Source organism: Panthera onca, chromosome C1 (assembly GCF_046562875.1).
Source record: "Panthera onca isolate mPanOnc1 chromosome C1, mPanOnc1 haplotype 2, whole genome shotgun sequence".
Lineage (NCBI taxonomy): Eukaryota > Metazoa > Chordata > Mammalia > Carnivora > Felidae > Panthera > Panthera onca.
Genome location: NC_138346.1, coordinates 203740256 through 203761171, shown reverse-complemented (window position 1 = coordinate 203761171; position 20916 = coordinate 203740256). Strand labels below are relative to the sequence as shown.

Here is a 20916-nt window from a genome sequence, read left to right as displayed (position 1 = left end):
GTCTTTGTGACTCCTTCAGACACTCCCTGAGGCGTTCCCCAGGCTGGGAAAGAGGCCTTTGGTCCCAAGTGGCGGAATCCGACTGGGGAGGAGGTGGGGTGGGGTCCTTTGAAAGCAGAATTCTCTCAGGCCAAGAAGTTCTGTGGAGACTTGTTTTCACAAAGTTCTCTTGTGTGTGACCTGACCCAGAAACCGGGGGAAGTTCAAGAGAAATTCGATGTTATGAGGCAGCTGCCCCTGAAATCGGGTCCCGAAGCTTCCCTTAGCTGAGGTCCTTCTTTTAGAAGCCTGGAGAACCTAAACAGGCTTCAGGGTAGGCAGAAGGGAAATTCTTCAACATGCTCCAGTTAGTGACTTTGTCCTTCCTTTTCCACAGTGGGTGGCAAATTTCCGTAAGAAGTTGACGTGGAACCAAAATAGAAGAATTTCTCAAACTCATTTGACTAGTGCCAAACACAGCTGAAATAGCTTATTTTACTCATGAGCAGTCATCTGAGATTTGGCCAGTCATAGGTGTAAGCTCTAAATTATAACTAATAACATTTTACATGCATCTGAAATATTGAGGCAGCCAAGTGTCCGTGGTTCATACAGCTCTTAAAAGTACAGCTTTGGATTTAGACAGGTTGGGTCTGGATCCCAACTCCAGCATTTGTAGCTGTGGGACCATTGGTAAAATAATTTAGTCTCTCTCTTTTAAACATTTTTAAAATGTTTATTCGCTTTTTGAGAGACAGAGAGACAGAGCGTGAGGAGCGGAGAGAGAGGGAGACACAGAATCTGAAGCAGGCTCCAGGCCCCATGCTGTCAGCACAGCTCGAACTCACTACCTGGGGCTCGAACTCACAAACCATGAGATCGTGACCTGAGCCGAAGTCGAATACTTAACAGACTGAGCCACCCAGATGCCCCAATAATTTAATCTCTTTAAACCTCAGTTCTTTCTAGTAAAATTTAGGTGTAATAATAGCTCCAGATTCCCAGGGTTATTTTCAGGATTAAATGACTATATATATGTATTCCTTACGTATTAAGTCCTTAATAAATGTTAGCTATTGTGGTAGGTAGCCCCTAAAATGGCTCCCAGTAATCTTTGCCTCCTGGTATTCACAGCCTTTGTGTAATCCCTTCTTGATTGTGGGCCAGACTCAGGGGCTAGCTTCCAACAAACAGAACATAGCAAAAGTGATGAGGCGTTAGGGACTCCGAATAGCCAAAACAAATTTGAAAACAGAAGAACAAAGTCGGAGGTCTCACGCTTCCTGATTTCAAAACTTACCACAAATCTACAGGAAGCAAAATATATGATGCCAGCATAAAGATAGATATGCAGGTCAATGGAATAGAACAGACAGCCCAGAAGTAAATCCTCGCGTATATGGTCAAATGGTTTTCAACAAGGGTGCCCACGCGATTCGGCAGGGAAAGGACAGTCTTTTCCACACATGCTCTGGGAAAACTGGAGACCCACCTGCAAGAGAATGAAGTTGGACTCAAATCTTATACCTTAGACAAAAAATAACCACAAAAGGAGAAAGATCTAAACGTGAGAGCTGAAACTTTTAGGAAAACTTGGGATAAAAGCTTTACCGATTTACACTTGGCAATGATTTATTGGATTCTGACACCAGAAAGGCACAGACAACAAAAGAAAAGATGGGCACATTGGATTTCATGAAAATTAAATACTTTTGTGCATCAAAGGACACTCACTATCAACAGAGCGAAAAGGCAATGCAAGGCCCTTATGTGTCCACTGCTTCTGATGGACACAGCGGTCACAGGACCATTGGATACGCCACTAGATCTTGCCTTCATTCCTCCCAGATTCTAGGGATAGATCAGCAGATACATTACCTCCTATTTCAGGCAAGAGAGGCCCTTGCTTAGGGCCTGACGATTGACAGGGCCCCATCGCAGACACACATAAAATAAATGTATTGAATAAGAGGTAAAAATGAAATCTCGAAATCAAATTGCAAGAAATCATTGTTATCAATGACGTACACAAGCAGGCGATTAGCACCCTGTCTCAAAATGGACCCAGAAATGTGAACCAGAATGTCCGAATAAACCTAATTCTATCAGCCAGGAGTTGAATGACAATTTGACGAAGTAGGAATATAGAACAACTTTCATTTAGTTTGCCCCAATTAAATATTTAGACAAATACATGTGGGTGTATCCCTACCTCAGACCCCACATATGTCTAGCAAGTATGATGGTATGTTGAAAAAGATTCGTGGTATAAAGAAATATTGGGGCACCGGACTGGTTCAGTAGGAAAAGCGTGTGACTCTTGATCTCAGGGTCGTGAGTTCGAGCCCTGTGTTGGGGGTAGAGATTACTTAGATAAATAAAATTTAAAAACAAACAACAACAAAGAAGTATCTTTATTTCACTCTCTTGTCAATTCAGCGTTTGTCAATTTTAATGCCAATTAAAATGCATATGGCATACAATTTACCAATTTAATCAAAAAAAGGTGTGCAGTCCAGTGATTAAGTACATTCATATTGTTGTGCAACCATCAGCTCCACTCGCCTCCAGAACTTTTTGATCTCGTAAAACTGAAAGTCTATACCCATTAAACAGTAACTTCCCATTCCTGCCCCTCCCCCAAACCCCCGCAGCCCCTGAGTCCCTGGAAAGCACCGTTCTATTTTCTCTCTGTGATTTTGACTACTCAAGGAACTGTGTGTAAGTGGAATCACACAGTATTTATCTTTTGGTGATTGGCTTATTTCACTTAATGTCATGTCCTCAAGGCTGATGGACTGAATAATACTACATTGTACGTATATACTACATTTTGCTTATCCATTCACTTGTCCGTGTATATTCGGTTGCTTCCATGATTAAGCTGTTGTGAATAAGCTGCTGTGAACAAATATCTGTTCAACACCCCACTTTCAATTCTTTTGGGTATATACCCAGCACAGGAATTGGTGGTTCATAAGGTAATTCTATTTTTAATTTTTTTCAGGAACGACCATATGGTTTTCCACAGTGGCCATAGCAATTTACATTCCCCCTAACAATGCACAGAGGTTACAGTGTTACCACATTCTTGCCAAAAGTTGACATTTTCTGTCTTTTGTTTTTGTTTTTATGACAGTCATCCTAATGGTTGTGGAGTTAGGTATTTCCCTAATGTTCAGTTATGCTGAGCATCTTTTCATGTACTTATTTGCCATTTCTAGATCTTCTTTGGAGAAATATCTATTCAAGCCTTTCGCCCATTTTTGAACTGGGTTGTTTTGTGGTTGTTGATTTTTAGGAGTTCTTTATATATTCTAGCTATGAAGCCCTTAAAAGATATACGGTTTTCAAATATTTTCTCCCAATCCACAGGTTGCCTTTTCATTCTGTTGTTAGTGTCCTTGGATGCACAAGAATTTTTAGTTTTCATAAAATCCAATTTGCCTATATTTTCTTTTGTTGTCTGTGCCTTTGGTGTCAGAATCCAATAAATTATTGCCAAATCTAATGTGGTAAAGCTTTTATCCCAAGTTTCAGCTCTCATGTTTATTTTGGTCTTTATCCATTTGTGGCTATTTTTTTGGTCTCTGGTATAAGATTTGAGTCCAACTTCATTCTCTTGCAGGTGGATCTCCAGTTTTCCCAGAACCGTGTGTGGAAAAGACTGTCCTTTCCCTGATGAATGTCCTTGGTACCCTTGTTGAAAAATCATTTGACCATATACAGAAGGATTTACTTCTGGGCTGTCTATTCTAGTCCATTGACCTGCATATCTATCTTTGTGCTGGCATCATTTTGTCTTGATTCCTGTAGATTTGTGGTAAGTTTTGAAATCAGGAAGTGTGAGACCTCCAACTTTGTTCTTCTGTCCTTCTTGAAAGATTGTTTTAGCTATTTGGGTTTGTTTGTTTGTTTGTTTGTTTGTTTTGAAATTCCACATAAGTTTTAGGATGGATTTTTCCATTTCTGAGAAAAAATATCATTGGGAATTTGATAACAATTGTATTGAATCTGTAGATCACTTGGGCAGTACCGACATCTTAGCAACATTAAATCTTTCAATCTATGAGTATTGATATCTTTCATTCAGTTATGTCTTCTTTAATTTCCTCTAGCAATGTTTTGTAGTTTTCATTGTACAACTCTTTCACCTCCTTGGTTAACTTAATTACTAAGTATTTCATTCTTTTTTTTTTTTTTTAATTTTTTTTTTTTTTCAACGTTTATTTTTTTATTTTTGGGACAGAGAGAGACAGAGCATGAACGGGGGAGGGACAGAGAGAGAGGGAGACACAGAATCGGAAACAGGCTCCAGGCTCCGAGCCATCAGCCCAGAGCCCGACGCGGGGCTCGAACTCACGGACCGTGAGATCGTGACCTGGCTGAAGTCGGACGCTTAACCGACTGCGCCACCCAGGCGCCCCAGTATTTCATTCTTTTTGATGCTATATAAATGGAGGTGCTTTCTTAATTTTCTTTTCATATTTTCATTGTTACTATATAGAAATGCAATTGATTTTTGAGTGTTGACCTCGTATCCTGCTACTTTGCTAAATTTATTTCTTAGTTCTAATAGTCTTTTGGTAGAACCCATAAGGTTTTCTATATATAAGATCATATCAGGGGTGCCTGGGTGGCTCAGTTGGTTAAGTGTGCAACTCTTGATTTTGGCTCAGGTTATGATCTCACAGTTCATGGGATTGTACCCTGTGTTGGTACAAGCCCTGCTTGGGATTCTCTCTCTCCCTCTCTCTGCCCCTCCCCTACTCACTCTCTCTCTCTCTCTGTCTCTCAAAAGTAACTAAGTAAACTTTAAGAAAAAGATCACATCATCTGTGAGCAGAGATAATTTTACCTCTTCCTTTCCAATTTAGATGCCTTTTATTTATTTTTCTTGCCTAATTCCTCTGTTTGGAACTCCCAGCACTGTGTTGAAAAGAAATGGTGAAAGAGTGTTTTTGCCTCGTTCCTGCTCTTAGAGGGAAAGTTTTCAGTCTTTCACATTGAATATGATGTTTGTTGTGGGTTTTTCAGATATGGCTTTTATTATGTTAAAAGCAGTTTATTTCTATTCCTAGTTTGTTGAGGGTTTTCATCATGAAAAAGTGTTGAATTTTGTCAAATGTTTTTTCTGCATCAATTGAGATGATCGTATGTTTTATCCTTCATTCTGTGAATGTGGTGTATTACATTGATGTTTGTATGTCAAACCATCCTTACATTCCAGGAATAAATTCCACTTGGTCATGGTGTATAATTGCTTCACTATGTTATTGAATTCAGTTTGATAGTATTTTGTTGAGGATTTTTGTAGTAACGTTTATAAGGGAAATTGGTCTGTCGTTCTCCTTTCCTGCTGTGTCTTTGTCTGGATTTGGTATCAGGGTATTATGGGATGAGTTAGGATTTCTTCCCTCTTCTTCATTTTTTTTTTTTTTTTTTTTTTTTTAATATTGGTTCTTGAATATTGGTAGAATTTACCAGTGAAGCCATTAGGTGGAGGGCTTTTCTTTCTCAGGAGATTCAATCTTCTGATTAAATCACCTTACTAGTTACAGGTCTAATCCGATTTTCTGTCTTCATGATTTAGGCTTGGTAGGTTTTGTGTTTCTAGGAATGTTTCCATTTCATCTAGGTGATACAATTTGGGGGGGTACAATTGTTCATAGCACTCTCTTATAATCTTTTTACTTCTGTAAAATTGGTAGTGACATCTCCACTTTCATTCCTGATTTTAGTAATTTGAGGCGTTTTTGTAGTCAATCTAGTTAAAGGTTTGTCAATTTTGTTGATTTTTTTCAAAGAAACAACTTTTGGTTTCATTGGTTTTCTCTCTTTTTTTTTAATTCTCTATTTCACTTATCTCTGTTCTAATCTTTATTATTTCCTTTCTTCTGCTAGGTGTGCATTAAGTTTGTCCTTCTCTATTTCCTTAAGTTGTAAAGTTAGGTGGTTGGTTTGAGATATGTCTTATTTTTTAATGTGTTTATATCTAAACATTTCCACCTTAGCACTGCTTTCACTGGGTCCCCAAAGTCTGGGTAGGTTGTACTTTCATTTTTACTCAACTAGTATCTTATAATTTCCCTTGTGATATATTTTTTGACCCATTGGTTGTTTGAGAGTGTGTTGTTTATCTGTCATGGCCGCATGCACAGTTAGTGTTGTAGTGAGAGGGTGAAGACCCTGAACCAGAAGGGAGGTGTAAGCCGTCTCTGGGCCTTTTGTGGGGGACCTACATGGTGTTGCCATTGAATTTACACTTGCCCCAGTATATAAACTATTAATTATGTGTTTTTCATGAAATTGCCAAAATATATGGCATAAGACCTTGAAAAAAATCTATATATTGTGCTTTTTATCTGTGAATGGGAGAGTCGTTTTTAGTGGGTGACTGCCGTTTGAAGATTCAGTTGGATGTATACCTAAATGTCGCATTGTACAGTATTGTAAAGTATGCATATTATTGTTTGTGGTTGCATATGGCAATAAAGTGTTTGTTTTATTTAAAAAAAGACATCTGGGGGCACCTGGGTGGCTTAGTCGGTTGGGCGTCAGACTTCGGCTCAGGTCATGATCTCACAGGTTGTGGTTTCGAGCCCCGCATTGGGCTGTGTGCTGACAGCTCAGAGCCTGGAGCCTGTGTTTCCCTCTCTCTCTGCTCCTTCCCTGCTCAGTCTCTGTCTCTCTGTCTCCATCTCTCTCTCGAAAAATAAATAAACATTAAAATAAAAAAAAATAAAAATAAATAAAGACATCTGTTATGTACAGTTGAAATAAAATTTGCATTTGCTAAGAAAAAGAGTGTATTGTTTAGTTTAATTTTTATAGTTTTGAGAATTTTCCAGTTTTCTTCTGTAATTAACTTCTAACTTCATCCTGCTATGGTCCGAGAAGATACTTGGAAGGATGCCTAGGTTGTTAAGTCTATTGAGATTTAATTTGTCACCTAAAAGGTGATCTATCCTGGAGAATGTGCATTTGAGAAGTGTTTGTCCCACGTGCATTTGGGAAGAAAGTGCATGCTATAGTTGTTGGGTCGAGTATTCTCTACATATTTATTAGCTCTAGTTCATTTATTATGTTGTTCAAATCTTCTATTTCTTTACTCATCTTTCTTTCTGGTTGTTCTATCCATTATTGAGCGTGTGGTGTTGAAGTCTTAAACTATTACTGTGGAACTGTCTATTTCTCCCTTCAGTTCTATCAGTTTTTGGTTCATACATTTAATGGTCTGCGACTAGTTGCATAAACAACTTCTTTTTCCCCTCCTCCTCCTCCTCCTCCTCCCTCTTTTCCTCCTCCTTCCTCCCTCCCCACCCCTCTTCCTCCTCCTTCTCCAAGATTTTATTTTTTAAGTGATCTCGACATGCAGTGTGGGGCTTAAACTCACAACCTGGACATCAAGAGTTGCGTGCTCTACCGACTGAGCCAGCCAGGCATCCCAAACTTATTCTTCCTTTAAATATACTCAAGGCTGATAATTCTTCTCCAACCAATGGGCAAAACATCCATTTCCATGGCAAGGTGACCTTTTTGCTTACTGCTAGGGAGGGCTGACATTCAACCAGTATGTTCCTGATGGCCCTATTGGCTGTCTAATGTTGATCAATCAGATGTCTGATTGGATGTTGTGTGTGCGACACTAGTTGATCTTTTCATTGTCACTCTTTCTTTTGGGTAATAGAATTCAGCGGTCATTTTAAATTTTAAATTCAATTTTGATTCAGTAATTAAAATTGGTCAGCCCAGGGAATAATCAGAACTCTGAGTTTGATTGACAGTTGAATGCTCTGTCCTTCCTTCCTCGGCCTTCTGCAGCTGGCTAACTGCCAGATCCCTGACATCTCTGGGATTGCAGTCAGGGAAGAAGGGTAAAGGAGAGCAAGAAATTTCCTTCTGGACCGAAAATCTGGTCAGATGGCTTTATGGTTTCCTAGCTTGATGGATATCTAAAGCTGCCTCTTTCTATCATGGGCACTTTGGGGGGCTCTTCACCAACTCCTCCTCATGAGTTCACCTGGTTGCCATTTCTCTACGGTGGGCTGTGTTCCTCCTTAGGCCCTCACTGCTGCAGAAGCTCCTTCAGCTTCTGCCTCTTAGCAGTATCCTTTCATGGAAGGATGCCCCCTCATGGGCAGGATGCCTTTGGAAACAACTCCATATACGGAGGAATATATAAATACTCTGTTTTTTCTTTGCTTTCTTTCCAAAAGGAGTTAAGAATAGATGTGCAAGTTTACTGGGCTGATGATAGCCTGGACTCAGAAGAGTGGCTACCTCTTATTCTACAGCAAGCTGTACTCTGAGATCCTCCTAGAGATATGGGCTCTGAAGACTGTGCCAGCATAGCAGAGTGGCTACAAGCAGAGGTTTTGGTATCACACTCACCCAGGTTTGAGTTCTGAGTGTGTGACTTTGGGCAAATCACTTAACCTATTTCTCCAGGCCTCAGTTTTCTCATCTGTTAAATGGGGATAAAAATACTACTGACCTCAGTAGAGTTGCAGGGAGAAGCAAACAAGATAACGCACATAAATTGCTCAGTGCGGTGTCTTGCTCATAGTAAAGTGGTCAATACTTACTGCTAACGAGGAGCACCTTTAGGGAATGCAAAAGAAAATCCTTGAATATTCTTGAATTCTAAAAGGTAACAGTTATAACAAAATAAAATAACGATATATCAGTTACAGGCAGGGAGATGATACAAAAATTCATCCATGGTGAACCAGAGTCAAGAGATCGGATTCGGGGCGCCTGGGTGGCGCAGTTGGTTAAGCGTCCGACTTCAGCCAGGTCACGATCTCGCGGTCCGTGAGTTCGAGCCCCGCGTCAGGCTATGGGCTGATGGCTCGGAGCCGGGAGCCTGTTTCCGATTCTGTGTCTCCCTCTCTCTCTGCCCCTCCCCCGTTCATGCTCTGTCTCTCTCTGTCCCAAAAATAAATAAAAAACGTTGAAAAAAAAAATTAAAAAAAAAAAAAAAAAAAGAGATCGGATTGTCCTTAGGCAGGTTACTTCTCCCCGTGGGTGGATTAATGTGGGTTTAACGGAGACTCCCTTGATGTCTGCTATTCTCAGGAGTGGGAGGCGTCCCACTGGTGTCAAGCAGGCTCAACACTTTCAATCATCCATTAAAACTATGTCAGTCTGTGTGCCTTTTACTGTTGTGGCAAAACATGGCTCTTGTGCCATGGTGGCTTGACTCACAGTCTCTGCAATCAGCTAGAGGACAAACACTGGCCTGCCTGAGTCAGCGGAAAAGTCCAGATGTTTGTGGCTCATTAACTGCCGGACTGACAGCTATGGAGGTTGTCACCTATGATGAATAAGTACTTCTTATTAGTATCAAGTCCCCTTATAGAAAGACGTCCCACACGCATAGTTCTTAAAATTGGGGGCAATACATAACCTGTGGTCTTTTAAAAAAACTTTTGGGGCACTTGGGTGGCTCAGTAAGTTAAGTGTCTGACTTTGGCTCAGGTCACGATCTCACAGTTTGTGGGTTTGAGCCCCGTGTCGGGCTCTGTGCTGACAGCTCAGAGCCTGGAGCCTGCTTCGGATTCTGTGTCTCCCTCTCTCTGCCTCTCCCCTGCTCACGATCTGTCACTCTCTCTGTCTCTCAAAAATGAATAAACGTTAAAAAATAAATTAATTAAATTAAAAACCTTAAAAATTCTTTTGACTATTTCTTTTCTATGTAAATTCACCAACTCCTCTTTCAGATCCGATGTCAGAGAAGCAGTCATAAATAACCGGGTGGGAGTATAGCATCCTTAAGGCCAGAAGCCGGAGACTGGATTTTAACGCCCTGATGGTGGGGGGGTAAGTCAGAAGTCTTACCTAGATATTTACTGTAGTAATTTCACCTCTACAATGTATTTAAAGGAAATTTATTTAACAAAATGAAGATGTATCTACAGGGACATTCAGATCAGCATATAATAGCAAAAAATTGGAAATGACAGTAGGGGATGGTGACATTCATAACACGGTCATAATATAAAATACTGTTAATGATCTAGGTAAGTATACATACACAGAAACAGGTTCACAATATATTGATTTTATTTTTTTAATGTTTATTTATTTTTGAGAGAGAGCGAGAGAGCGCACGTGGGGGAGGAGCAGAGAGAGAGGGAGACACAGAATCGGAAGCAGGCCCCAGGCTCCAAGCTGTCAGCACAGAGCCCAACACAGGGCTTGAACTCATGGACTGCAAGATCATGACCTGAGCTGAAGTTGGATGCTTAACCGACTGAGACACTCAGGCACCCCATCACAATGTATTGAGTTTAAAAGGAGGTTTAAGGGGTGCCTGGGTGGCTCAGTTGGTTAAGCATCCGACTTTGGCTCAGGTCATGATCTCGCGGTTTGTGAGTTCGAGCCCCCGCATTGGGCTCTGTGCCGACAGCTCAGAGCCTGGGGCCCGCTTCAGATTCTGTGTCTCCTCCTCTCTCTGCCCCTCCCATGCTCATTCTCTGTCTCTCAATAATAAATAAACATTAAAAAATTTTTTTAACATGAAAAAGAAAATATACCATTCATTACCATTTTTATGAAGAGAAAAAACCCACAAAGATCAGTAATTGGAAGCTAAGTACTTCAAAATTGTTGATTTCAGGCATTGTTCTGAGTACTTCCAATATGTTGATTTGTTCAATCCTCACACTAACTGTTAGGTGTTGTGATTATCCCCATTTTACAGGTGAAGAAACTAAAACAGAGAGGTTGAAAAGTTGCAGAGCGGAGACTGCGGGCAGGCTGTGGCGTCTGTGCTCTTCTGCACACTGCCTCTCAGTATGGAAAAAAGACTGGAAGGACATTCCCTCAAAACCTTAACAGTGGTTACCTCTGGGAGGTAAGATGTTGAGTGATTTTGTCGTTGTTGATCTGCCTTCTACGGTTAATACATGTTACTTACGTAACAAGACACACTCTGACAAAAATGTTTAAGGTGATGTCTATTGCAGACTTGAACCAGTCTCTCAGAGCCTCGGTTTCTTCACCTATAGAATGGTAATAATGCCTATCCTGTCGCGCTAAGGCCGAGACTGAGTGAGATAATGTATGCGAAAAAACTTTGATAGTGTAGATTTGGAACGTGTTCAAAAGGCTATAGGTGCTGTAATACAAGGCAACACAAAGTAGAAAGCGGGAAGACAAAAACATCCACGGAAATTCAGAGAATGTCGAGCTGAACAAACATGGCAGGAGCTTGAGTGGTTTCCTATCTCACCAGATTCTCTTTAGAGCCTTCCATGATACCTAAGGACAGTGTGTCTCTTCTTCTCCTTTTCTTTCTTCTTCTTCTTCTTCTTCTTCTTCTTCTTCTCCTTCTTCTTCTTCTTCTTCTTCCCCTTCCTCCTCTTCCTTTTCTATTTCTTCTTCTTCCTCCTCCTTCTTCTCCTTTTCTTCTTTTTCTTCTTCTTCTTTTCTTCTTCTTCCTCTTCCTCTTCTTCTTCTTGATAGTGTGTCTCTTCTTCATATCATAGGTGTGAATAATTGGGAGACAGGTATAGTCATGGTCTTACATAGAATTCGATGGCTCCCATATTCCAGTGTTTTTTTTTTCCAGTGAGTATAGTATTGGGTGTCCCAGACTTCTTGGTATCAATCTGGTTGCCAGTCTGAGCCTGTCTGGATTGTTCTTCTCAAGGTTGCTGCCCACCTTTCTGTTCATACAGCTTCTGGCCTGAAGGACTGGGAGCTCAGACCTCACAGTGGAGCAAGAAATGGACAGTTTGGATCAACAGACTAGCAAGGAAACTGGTGGTAGACCTTGGGAGTCCGCCTGTGTGATGAACACTTTAAAAAGCTGATCCAAATAACTCTGGGTGTTCGTTTTTTGTGGTTGTCTGGTATAATCACCGCCTTTGAGGATTACAAAGGACAAAGGAAGTCCCCTTCACACATACAAACCACCTCCCTCCCATCAGGGGAACTGCTCTTGGAAAAACCGAGACCAGTTCTCAACCAGAGTGAGACAGTGGAATCAGCTGTGTCGGGGAAACAAAACCTTAGCTCCACCCTCTCAGGGTCTCTGGCCTGAGAATTAAAATGACAGAAGGCATTAACAGGAGAAAAACACACAGATTTATTTCATATAAATTTTAGGTGAGAAGGAAATAAAGGCCCAAAGAAATGACAACGCCCAAATGCCTTCCCATTAGGTTGAACAAGAGATAAATCGTGGAAGAGTAACTAAAATACATGGGGAGGGTAAAGGAAGGGAAGTTATTTTGACAAGGTCTGTTAGGACAGAATTCTCCAGGCCTCCACTCCCATCTCTGGTGATAAGAATGTTTCTTTCCTCCTGGTGTTGGAGGACATCTTTCACATGGGAATTTTCTGTTCTGTCTTCAGGAAGACAAAGGGAGGAGAGGTCAGAGTGGCCTTCTTGCACCTGCTGTTTTTCAAGTGCCTTTAGTTCAAAATAATCCTTATTTGCCACAGTGGCAAATCTGTGAGTGGCACATTCGCCACTCTTTGAGCTCTGCGGGAACACCCACGCAGCTATCCTCAAAGATTCTGATTCTGGGGTGCGAGTCCATGCATCAGAGTCCCTTAAAGGTCCTGGAGGCTGAGAACCCCTGGGTCAGAGTCACAGGAAGTGTGGGAGTTTAGCATTGACTTCCTGTACCCCATTTAGTAATTCGGCTGAAATGGCTGTGATGACTGAGAACTGATTTGCAACAGCTTGGGAATCTGTGAGCAACCGGGGAAACGCAGCAGATGCTTCCCCAGGAAACGCATTCACGGTGTGTGGAGGGGTGTGTGTTCTGATACCAGTTTGGCAACAAGAGTAGAGCCCTAAGGGACATCAAAACATCAGACAGGTGTTCCACTTTGGTTTTTTGGCAAGTTCCAAGAACTCACTTCTCCTAACTGAAATTAGCCATCAGTTGACTGGCCTGCAAGCGTTCAAAGTTGTATTTTGAATTCACAGGTGAGCTTGAGAAAGACAAATAACCAAACCAGCTTGTTTTGAGATAGACAAACGGGGAGGTACATGATGAGCCTGAAAGCCAGTGGGTCCAATTAGAGACTTGTTTGAAAGGTGTGGCAAACCTGGGTGATTGCCTCACTGCCCTGCCACTCACTGGGTCTAAAATACAGTAGCAGCCTGCAACTCGCCAATCCTACAAAGCCAGACTTTCCAAAACACCTTTTTGCCCCACTTCTATTTACAGATTAGGTGGGTAAATTTTATGTCACAGATTTTGTTGATTTTGGTTCCTGCTGAGACATAATTCAAAACGCATCCTCCTGGGAAAGGATTCCTTCGAGGGTGTGAATCCCTTCCTTTTCCCCTCCATTCCAGGGGGTCCGGGTATAATGTCTATAACCTGCACTCCATAGCAGGTGGATTTTTGGGTTTACAATTGGCACTGTCTGTCCTTGAGTCTTACGGGAAGAACCGAGGAAATGAATCTCCCCAGACATCCAGTTTTCCTCTCTGATAACTTGTCCAGGGAAGAGCCTTTTCTGTTCCTTTACCCTTGGGATGGAGCCTCATTCACTTTTGTATCCCCAGGGCTTGGCAGAGTGCCTGCTGCAAAGAAGGCAGCAGATAAATCTTGGTTAAATAAATGTTTTGTATTAAACACCCACATACTTATTATGCATGTGGCTCCCAGCGTTGGTGACTGATCTACATCCTGAGAGCTGTTTCTCTGTATCACCATTTTCCTGTTTGAACTGAGAACCACTAATTGGATTGTGTTGGTGGCACTGACTTTAAACACTGGCAGGGGATAGGCAGAGGCTGCAGGGGATGTCCTGAATGGGTTATGTTTTTAGCTCCTGCTCTCTGGTTCTGAGCTGTAATCAGCGCTTGGTTAAGGATGAAGGATGAGGCAGGAGCTATACCGAGAGGCTGCTGGGAGTCTGAGACATGGTAAAGGCTTTCGCAGCGCTCTCCTGAGGGCAGCCTGGCTCTGACCTAGCAGAAATGGAGGCTTCCAACTGCCCAAGCAACCCCGCAGCCCAGTCAACAGGTACTCAGCGTCTGCTTTGGGCAAAGCACCTTTCAGGCACCGGGAAAGACAGAGGTGACTCAGACACAGATGCTGCAGGGAACGCAGAGCCTGGGCTCCAGAGTCTCAGCACTAAACTGCCTGGGCTTCATATTCTTCATCTGCACAGTAGAGATCAAAATAGCACCTACCCCAGGATTTGTGCAAATAAGCAAAAACAATGTAGCACAGGGAAGGGGGCGGTGCAGAGAAAATAGCCAATACATTGGAAAATAGCCAATACATTGTGTGTGTTTTCAAAACACAAGAGGGCGCCTGGGTGGCTCAGTCCATTAAGCAGCCCAGGCCATGATCTCATGGTTGGTGAGTTCGAGCCCTGCCTGGGGCTCTGTGCTGACAGCTTGGATCCTGGAGCCCGCTTCGGATTCTGTGTCTGCCTCTCTCTCCGTACCTCCCTGTTCAACACTCTTATCTCTTTCTCTCAAAAAATAAACACTCTAAAAAAAAATTTTTTTTTTTTTTTTTTTTTTTAAATAATCCAATATACTACACGGGTAAGAATCAGAGGGCAGGGCGATTGAATTCTGTAATACAATGTGGAGCCAAAGAATTATTATTATTATTATTTTTGTTTAAGTAACACAGTAATAAGATCCTGTGGAGAGCAGAGAGAAGAGCACAGGGGTGGGAGTGGAGTAGGGATGAATTTGAAAGGTATTTCGATGATAGGAAGAAAAAAGAAATAGAAGCAGCTGCTCAGACTGAAACCGGACTGTTCACTTTACAAACCATTACATTAAAACAAGTTTATCGCAAGGGTCTTTTTTGAAGTTAAAATCTTGAAGTCATTAAAATACAGCCTGGCAATTACCGGGCATCTTGAGTTTTTAGGAAACAGATGACACTTTGAGTAAACTAGCTGGTGCTTATTACATTCATCTTATTTGACTATAATATGATTAGCACCAGAAAGCCCCATGCTCAAAAATATCTCTTCTATGTATTTCACCAAATTAATTTGATTAACAAACTCCTCTTTTAAAATGCAGCAGCTTAAGTATGTTTTCTTAAGAAATCTTAAGAGCCGTGACTAGAAAAACATGGGGGGGGGGGGGGGGATGATGGCAGCGAAAACCTAAAGTCTAAAAAACGAATTACGTGGGACTTAACAAAAAGTGGACATAAACCCGGCAATGGACATGCTCATATGTACAGAGAACATGGCGTTCTCTTTTACAACACTCATTTTGGGTTGCTTATCCATTTACCCCAAAGAAATTGTCCTTTCCCTCTTCCCAGCACCTCGCTGGCATAATCACCTAAACTAGATCTTTTCTCCCCGTTCACACTTACAATTGGGCAGAAAGGGGACTAAGGGAGCCCCCGTTCTCGCCACAACGTTTTCTTGTTCGAGAGGCTCTGTTCAGAAAACTAAAAGCCGGCCTCGCCCTTCGAGGACGTGGTGGCGGGTGGGTGCGTGGGTTTCAGACACAGGCAGCCGCAGTTACCGTGCGGGACGTCGAAGGGCTCTAACTGAAGTTAAGGACCAGTGAGGGCACAAAGGAGGAAGTGATGGACTCGATCCGCGCATGTGTCGGAAACGCCTTCACAAGGGCGGCCACTTCGGGAAGTTTCGAGGCTGGGGCGGAGGACACGAGAGAGACCCGCAGGAGAACCGCAAGCTTTGGGAGCTACAAAGAAGGTCCCGTGATGTAGGAGAAGGAGAAGAGCGTCAGGAGCAAAGTGGGGAGGGGCCAGGCCTCGGGAGGCAACTTTGTTGAGTATCTTCCGCCTGTAAAAACCGGTTACGCGGCACTGCGAACCCACCTCGGGAACCGACGCCGCTTCGGTAATCCGCACCCCCCGCCCGTGGGTGGGAGGCTGGGCCACCAGGGGTCTCAGGGCCACGGGGCCCGCGCGCCGGTAGCCCAGGCTGAAGCTGCGGCCCCGAGGGCGGCTGACGCCCCTTCCCAGACGCCGAGCGCCCGCGGGCAAGACGGGCGCCTGGGGTCGCGGGCGCCGCCGCGTCCAGTGGGGCCGGCGGCAGCGGGGCAAGCGCCTCCGCGGACGGACGGACCGGCGGGCGGGCGGCCGCCGGGGCCTGAGCAGTTGTTCCCGACATGCTCCTCTCGGGGAGGATTTCAAACCCTGGGCCACAAGCTCGCCTCCCTCGCCCCGGCCGGCCCCAGCAACAGGCGGTGGCGCGCGTCTCATTGGCCGGGCGGCGCGTCGGCGTGTGTTGATTGGCCGCGGTGCCTCCCGGCCCCGCTTCGGCGCTCGTCGCCTCCTCCATTTTGTCGGTAGAGGCGGAAGGAGGAGGTCGGGTCGGGAAGCTGAGGCGGTCAGCAGCTAGCTCATCGGTGCCTGTGGGTTTCGTACGTCCCGCGCCTCGTCTCTCCCTGGAAGGGGAGGGGGGCTTAGACGCCGAGCAAGAGCCGCCGCCGCCGCCGCCGCCGTTCCGAGCTTGAAGTCGGTGAGTGGCGGCGGCGCCGCGGGCGCGGCCATGTTGGCGGCCGCGCTCCCCATTGTTGGGGGAAGGAGGGGAGATCGGGGAACCGGGTCGGGCGCGGGCGGCCGGGGAGCACCGGGGCCCCGGGCCGGGCTCGAGAAAGGGAGCCGCTCGGAAGCCAGGCCGCGTCGGAAGGCCCGAACTTTCCGGGCTCGCGCTGTGAATGACTCACGGGCTGTTAAAACAGTGTGCAAGGGCCTCTGAGCCTTCCGAAAAGAGGGCTTATTTGTTTGGGAACTTGGTTTCTTGGGGTGTTAAATGAAAACTCGGAATGGTTAATGCTCACTGTAAGGAGGCATGTCTTATAGTTCAGAGGGAACATCGGCTTGGGTTGTGACTTGGGAAAACTTCAAGATGAGGTGGAGTCGAGAGTTCGTAACTAAAGGAGACACTTCTGGACGTAGGCGTGTTGGGCGAGGAGGCTTTTCGAAAACGGATACGCGATCTCCCGCAAGATTGGAACTTTCCGAAAGGATTTTAAAAACATGGGTCTCTTTAGGAAACTCCTTTTAAGCCAGCTTCTTGGCATGGCTGCAAAAGCTGATGCTTCCCTAGTCTGAACGTACTGGTGACAAAATCCGTGTGAGACTCAGAAAAGTTCCCCAGTAAAGGTAAAATAATTTGTGGGACTCGCAGACCCCCGTCCCCAAATTCCCCACTTCCTGGATCTCAAGGCTGAGAGGAGCTTTTAAATGGTGACAGTTACAAGGTTATTTTCTACCTTTGTTAGTTCAGGAAGTAGCCATTCTTAACTGTATTTCCGCCGTAAATCTAAGTGATCGCTTTCCCCCGTGTTTTTGAGTTGAAGTAATGAACTAGTCTTTGCTTTTCTAGCTAGGACTTCTCTCATACTTGTGTGCTGAGGAGACTCAGATGTTGGCCTCAGCTCCTAGGCTGAACTCAGCAGATCGGCCCATGAAAACTTCTGTATTGAGACAAAGGAAAGGATCCGGCAGAAAGCAACATCTATTATCCTGGGCTTGGCAGCAAGGAAGGGGACAGGTAGTGGAAATCCTGCAATCCGAAAAGCAGACTGAAAGGTATAAAACTCATGTTGTGGGGGCAAACATCCTAAACCGTTTGTTTTTATTTTTTGTTTTTGTTGATTCAGATTTGTGGAGAAGCTTGTTTTTAAGGTGATAAAGGCTGTGAATATAATGTGTGTACACACATAGGATGGGGTTAAAGCAGTTGAGTAGCAATTTTAAAATGATTTCTGGAATTACAAGTTGAGGCTTATCTATAGAAGCTTATTAAAGTTTTGAACTTTTCTTACTGGAATTTTGCTCAATATTTTCCCTTTACTTACAGGTGACAAAGAAGCTGAAGATGGGTGGTGGAGAGAGGTATAACATTCCAGCCCCTCAATCGAGAAATGTTAGTAAGAACCAGCAACAGCTTAATAGACAGAAGACCAAGGATCAGAATTCCCAGATGAAGATTGTTCATAAGAAAAAAGAAAGGGGACATACTTACACCTCCTCAGCAGCTGCACGGCAGGCCATGCAAAATGGGGGGAAGAACAAAAATTTTCCAAATAATCAAAACTGGAACTCTAGCTTATCAAGTTCTAGCTTACTTTTTAAGTCTCAAACTAATCAGAACTATGCTGGAGCCAAATTTAGTGAGCCACCATCACCAAGTGTTCTCCCTAAACCACCAAGCCACTGGGTTCCAGTTTCCTTTAATCCTTCTGATAAGGAAATAATGACATTTCAACTTAAAACCTTACTTAAAGTACAGGTATAAGATAAAATACTATTTAAACTTAGTTATATTGGAGGGTAGTTGTCAATTGTTTCAGACCAAATTCACTAGGGAACTAATCTATTTGTGTAAAATTGCTAATGAATGTAGAAAATCTAATTAGACTTCATCTTAACTTGTTTTATGTGTTGTGTGCACTGTGATGTGATGGTGGGATCAGTGCAACTTAAAATAACAAAATTATTCATCATAGTACTTGATACTAAGTGTTCTCAACTGAGTAACTTAAGTGGTTTAAGTTTAGATTTGGGGAATGGTAATCAACTTTTCCTATCTGTTGGGTGAAAATACTAATTTAAGATTATCATTCATGGATCACTAGATTGACCTGTTGAAAGCTAGTGAATCTGATTTTAAGCATCTAGTTAAGACATACAGGGACTAAGAAGTAGTTGAGTATTTGAAAGTTTAAAGTCCTAGAAACACCCAAACCAATAATATGCCAACAATCCTATGCACTGCCAAAAAGAAAATGTGACTTTTTCTTAGAGAATGGTTGCATTTTAGTAAACTGTATGCTGGTGAATGTAGAAAGGGCACTCGTGGCTGTCTAATTTAGAATGAGACCACATACGCCAATAGCCATTTCTTTCATGCAGTGAGTGGATAAGCGTCTGCCAACTAATGCACCAAAACCAGTTTTTATAGAAACAGTATTTGGTGGTCACTGAGTAGCTTTCAGAATACATTTTTTGTATTCTAGCACTGCATAAGCTATTCTGACAGTGATCTGGTCTCAAAAGTTATCCCTGCAAAGCTTACTTAAGTGGGGAGCTGTATAATGTGAAAGTTTTAAGTACCTAGGAAAGAGCCATGTAAATATATGTAATAAACTTGTAGCATATGTAAAGTTTTGTTGGCATTTATCCTATAAAAATAGAATATTTTAGTATGAATTTGCTGAATGTAAGACCATGACTCTTGTTTTTTATGCTATGGCCTGATTTTAAAGGTCCAAAATAATTTGTTTTTAAGGTTTGCCCTTGTGCTAAAGTGCCGGTGTATGTATAATTGATCTGGTGGTAAACTATATTTCAAAGTAAACCCTAGTGTAATAAGTTTTATATAACTGAAAAGGTTTTTAAAGCTGCTAAAACACTTCCTATTTTTAAGAGATGTGAAATGCAGTATGGGACTATTTTAATTTTTCCTCCTTAAGCCCAAAGATTAACCATTAAAAGGTCCCTCCAATCTTAAAGATTCATTTTGGCTTTTAATAATTTTTGTAATCTATAACATGAATATAGTTTAGTGTATGATGCCAGTATATATATTTTTTGTTACTAGTAAGTGCAACCCAGGGGACCACTTAATGTAAAAGATGTAATTTCTTGCATAACTTGATAACATACTTTACCTAAATATAAATTAACCCAATAGTGAATTACAAATGTGTGTGGGAGAGTCAATTTAAAATTTCTGATTTTAGGTGCCCTATTCTAACTTGGCAGCTTTTGACATTTTAAAGGAGAAGGGTGAAGTTGTATTTCTCCAAGTAAATTCAGATGAGGTAATATTGCCCAAATCAAATAATGGTATTCTAAAGACAAGTTTACATAGTACTTAATGTACATATGCAAATTTCAAGCATGAAATTAAAAAATAAAATTGCTTCTTCCCCCCCAGTGGTTGGTTTGTATTTTGTAAAAAATTACGACTATTTTTAACGCACTCATATTCCAACTGAAGAAACGGTAGGACTGCTGGTTTTTACAAGGCAACCAATCTGCCAACTGATAGACACATTTGGATCAGTTCAACAGCTATACAATTAAACCTGCTGTTTATGACCAGCCCCCCCCCCCCCCCCCGAAGCAGGGCTAACAGTAAAAGGACACAGCATACTTTGGAAACTAAGATTCTAGTTCAAGAGAGTAAACCAGGTTTCATTCCCTGCATCTCTCCCTTTTCTCTACATTCTAAGATGACTGAGGTTTATAGAAAACAACATTCCTCAAATTGACAAGAACGGTTACATATGTTCCTATGTAAAAGTATAATTTCCACCAGGAGGCTTTGGGGGGGGGGGGGGTGGGTTAAGGCATCAGAATACTCCACAGGTTCCAAGAGATAGGGGTAGCTTAAACTAGTTCAAGAATAGGTTGTTACCACGGCAAGGCTATTACTTTATCATGCAAACCATAGGAAATAAATGATTTGGAGGAAGTAAAAATTTGAGTCTCCATTTTCCCCCCATTCTGTGTAATGTCTACAGGCAGTGCCAAGGACTGTCAAATTCTTTACTATAACCAGTGGAATTTCACTAGATTTAACAGTTCTCAGCCTAAGTGTGTTAATTCTGGATTTATGCAGTATTAGGTGTTTGGTTTGGGATGGACTCCAGCGGTTAGTTGTTCAGACTTGAGGGTGGGTGTAGAAAAGGCTTCTAACTGAAGTTTTTAAAAGTTAAGGGTAACCTAAAGAAAAGGTTAATGATTTCAACATCTCACATCCCAGAGAGGTACTAATAGTTTTGGTTAGCCTACAGGAATTATAGTGACAGAAATTCCTTAACCATTGTAGTTGTGAGAACCAAAAAGTTGTTTTAGAAACAACTGGCTGAAGTCAGCCATAGCGTGAAATCTTAAGTCAGTCAATGTTCATGTTTAAATTTGTCATCTTTTTGATGGCAGTGTATAGTATGATAGAATAACTGTAACCTATCCTTACATCTAATTTCTG

At 42.5% G+C, this 20916-nt stretch overlaps 1 protein-coding gene across 2 annotated transcripts; it reads left to right on the top strand.

The window, feature by feature from the left end:
• The first annotated feature begins 15546 nt into the window (after window positions 1–15546).
• PNRC2 (proline rich nuclear receptor coactivator 2) lies at window positions 15547–19859 on the top strand. Of its 2 annotated transcripts, none has more exons than XM_060623087.3 (3): window positions 15547–15807; window positions 17302–17507; window positions 17779–19859. In XM_060623087.3, exon 3 carries the CDS (start codon window positions 17797–17799, stop codon window positions 18214–18216), a length of 420 nt encoding a protein of 139 aa, XP_060479070.1. In that variant the 5' UTR covers window positions 15547–15807; window positions 17302–17507; window positions 17779–17796; the 3' UTR covers window positions 18217–19859. The 2 variants fall into 2 exon arrangements, with proteins under 2 accessions (XP_060479070.1, XP_060479069.1); XM_060623086.3 differs by lacking the exon at window positions 15547–15807 and adding an exon at window positions 15843–16431.
• Window positions 19860–20916: the final 1057 nt, after the last annotated feature.

What these genes read in the sequence shown, in the direction of transcription:
- PNRC2 (XM_060623087.3), top strand. Translation starts at nt 17,797, where the DNA reads ATGGGTGGTGGAGAGAGGTATAACATTCCAGCCCCTCAATCGAGAAAT.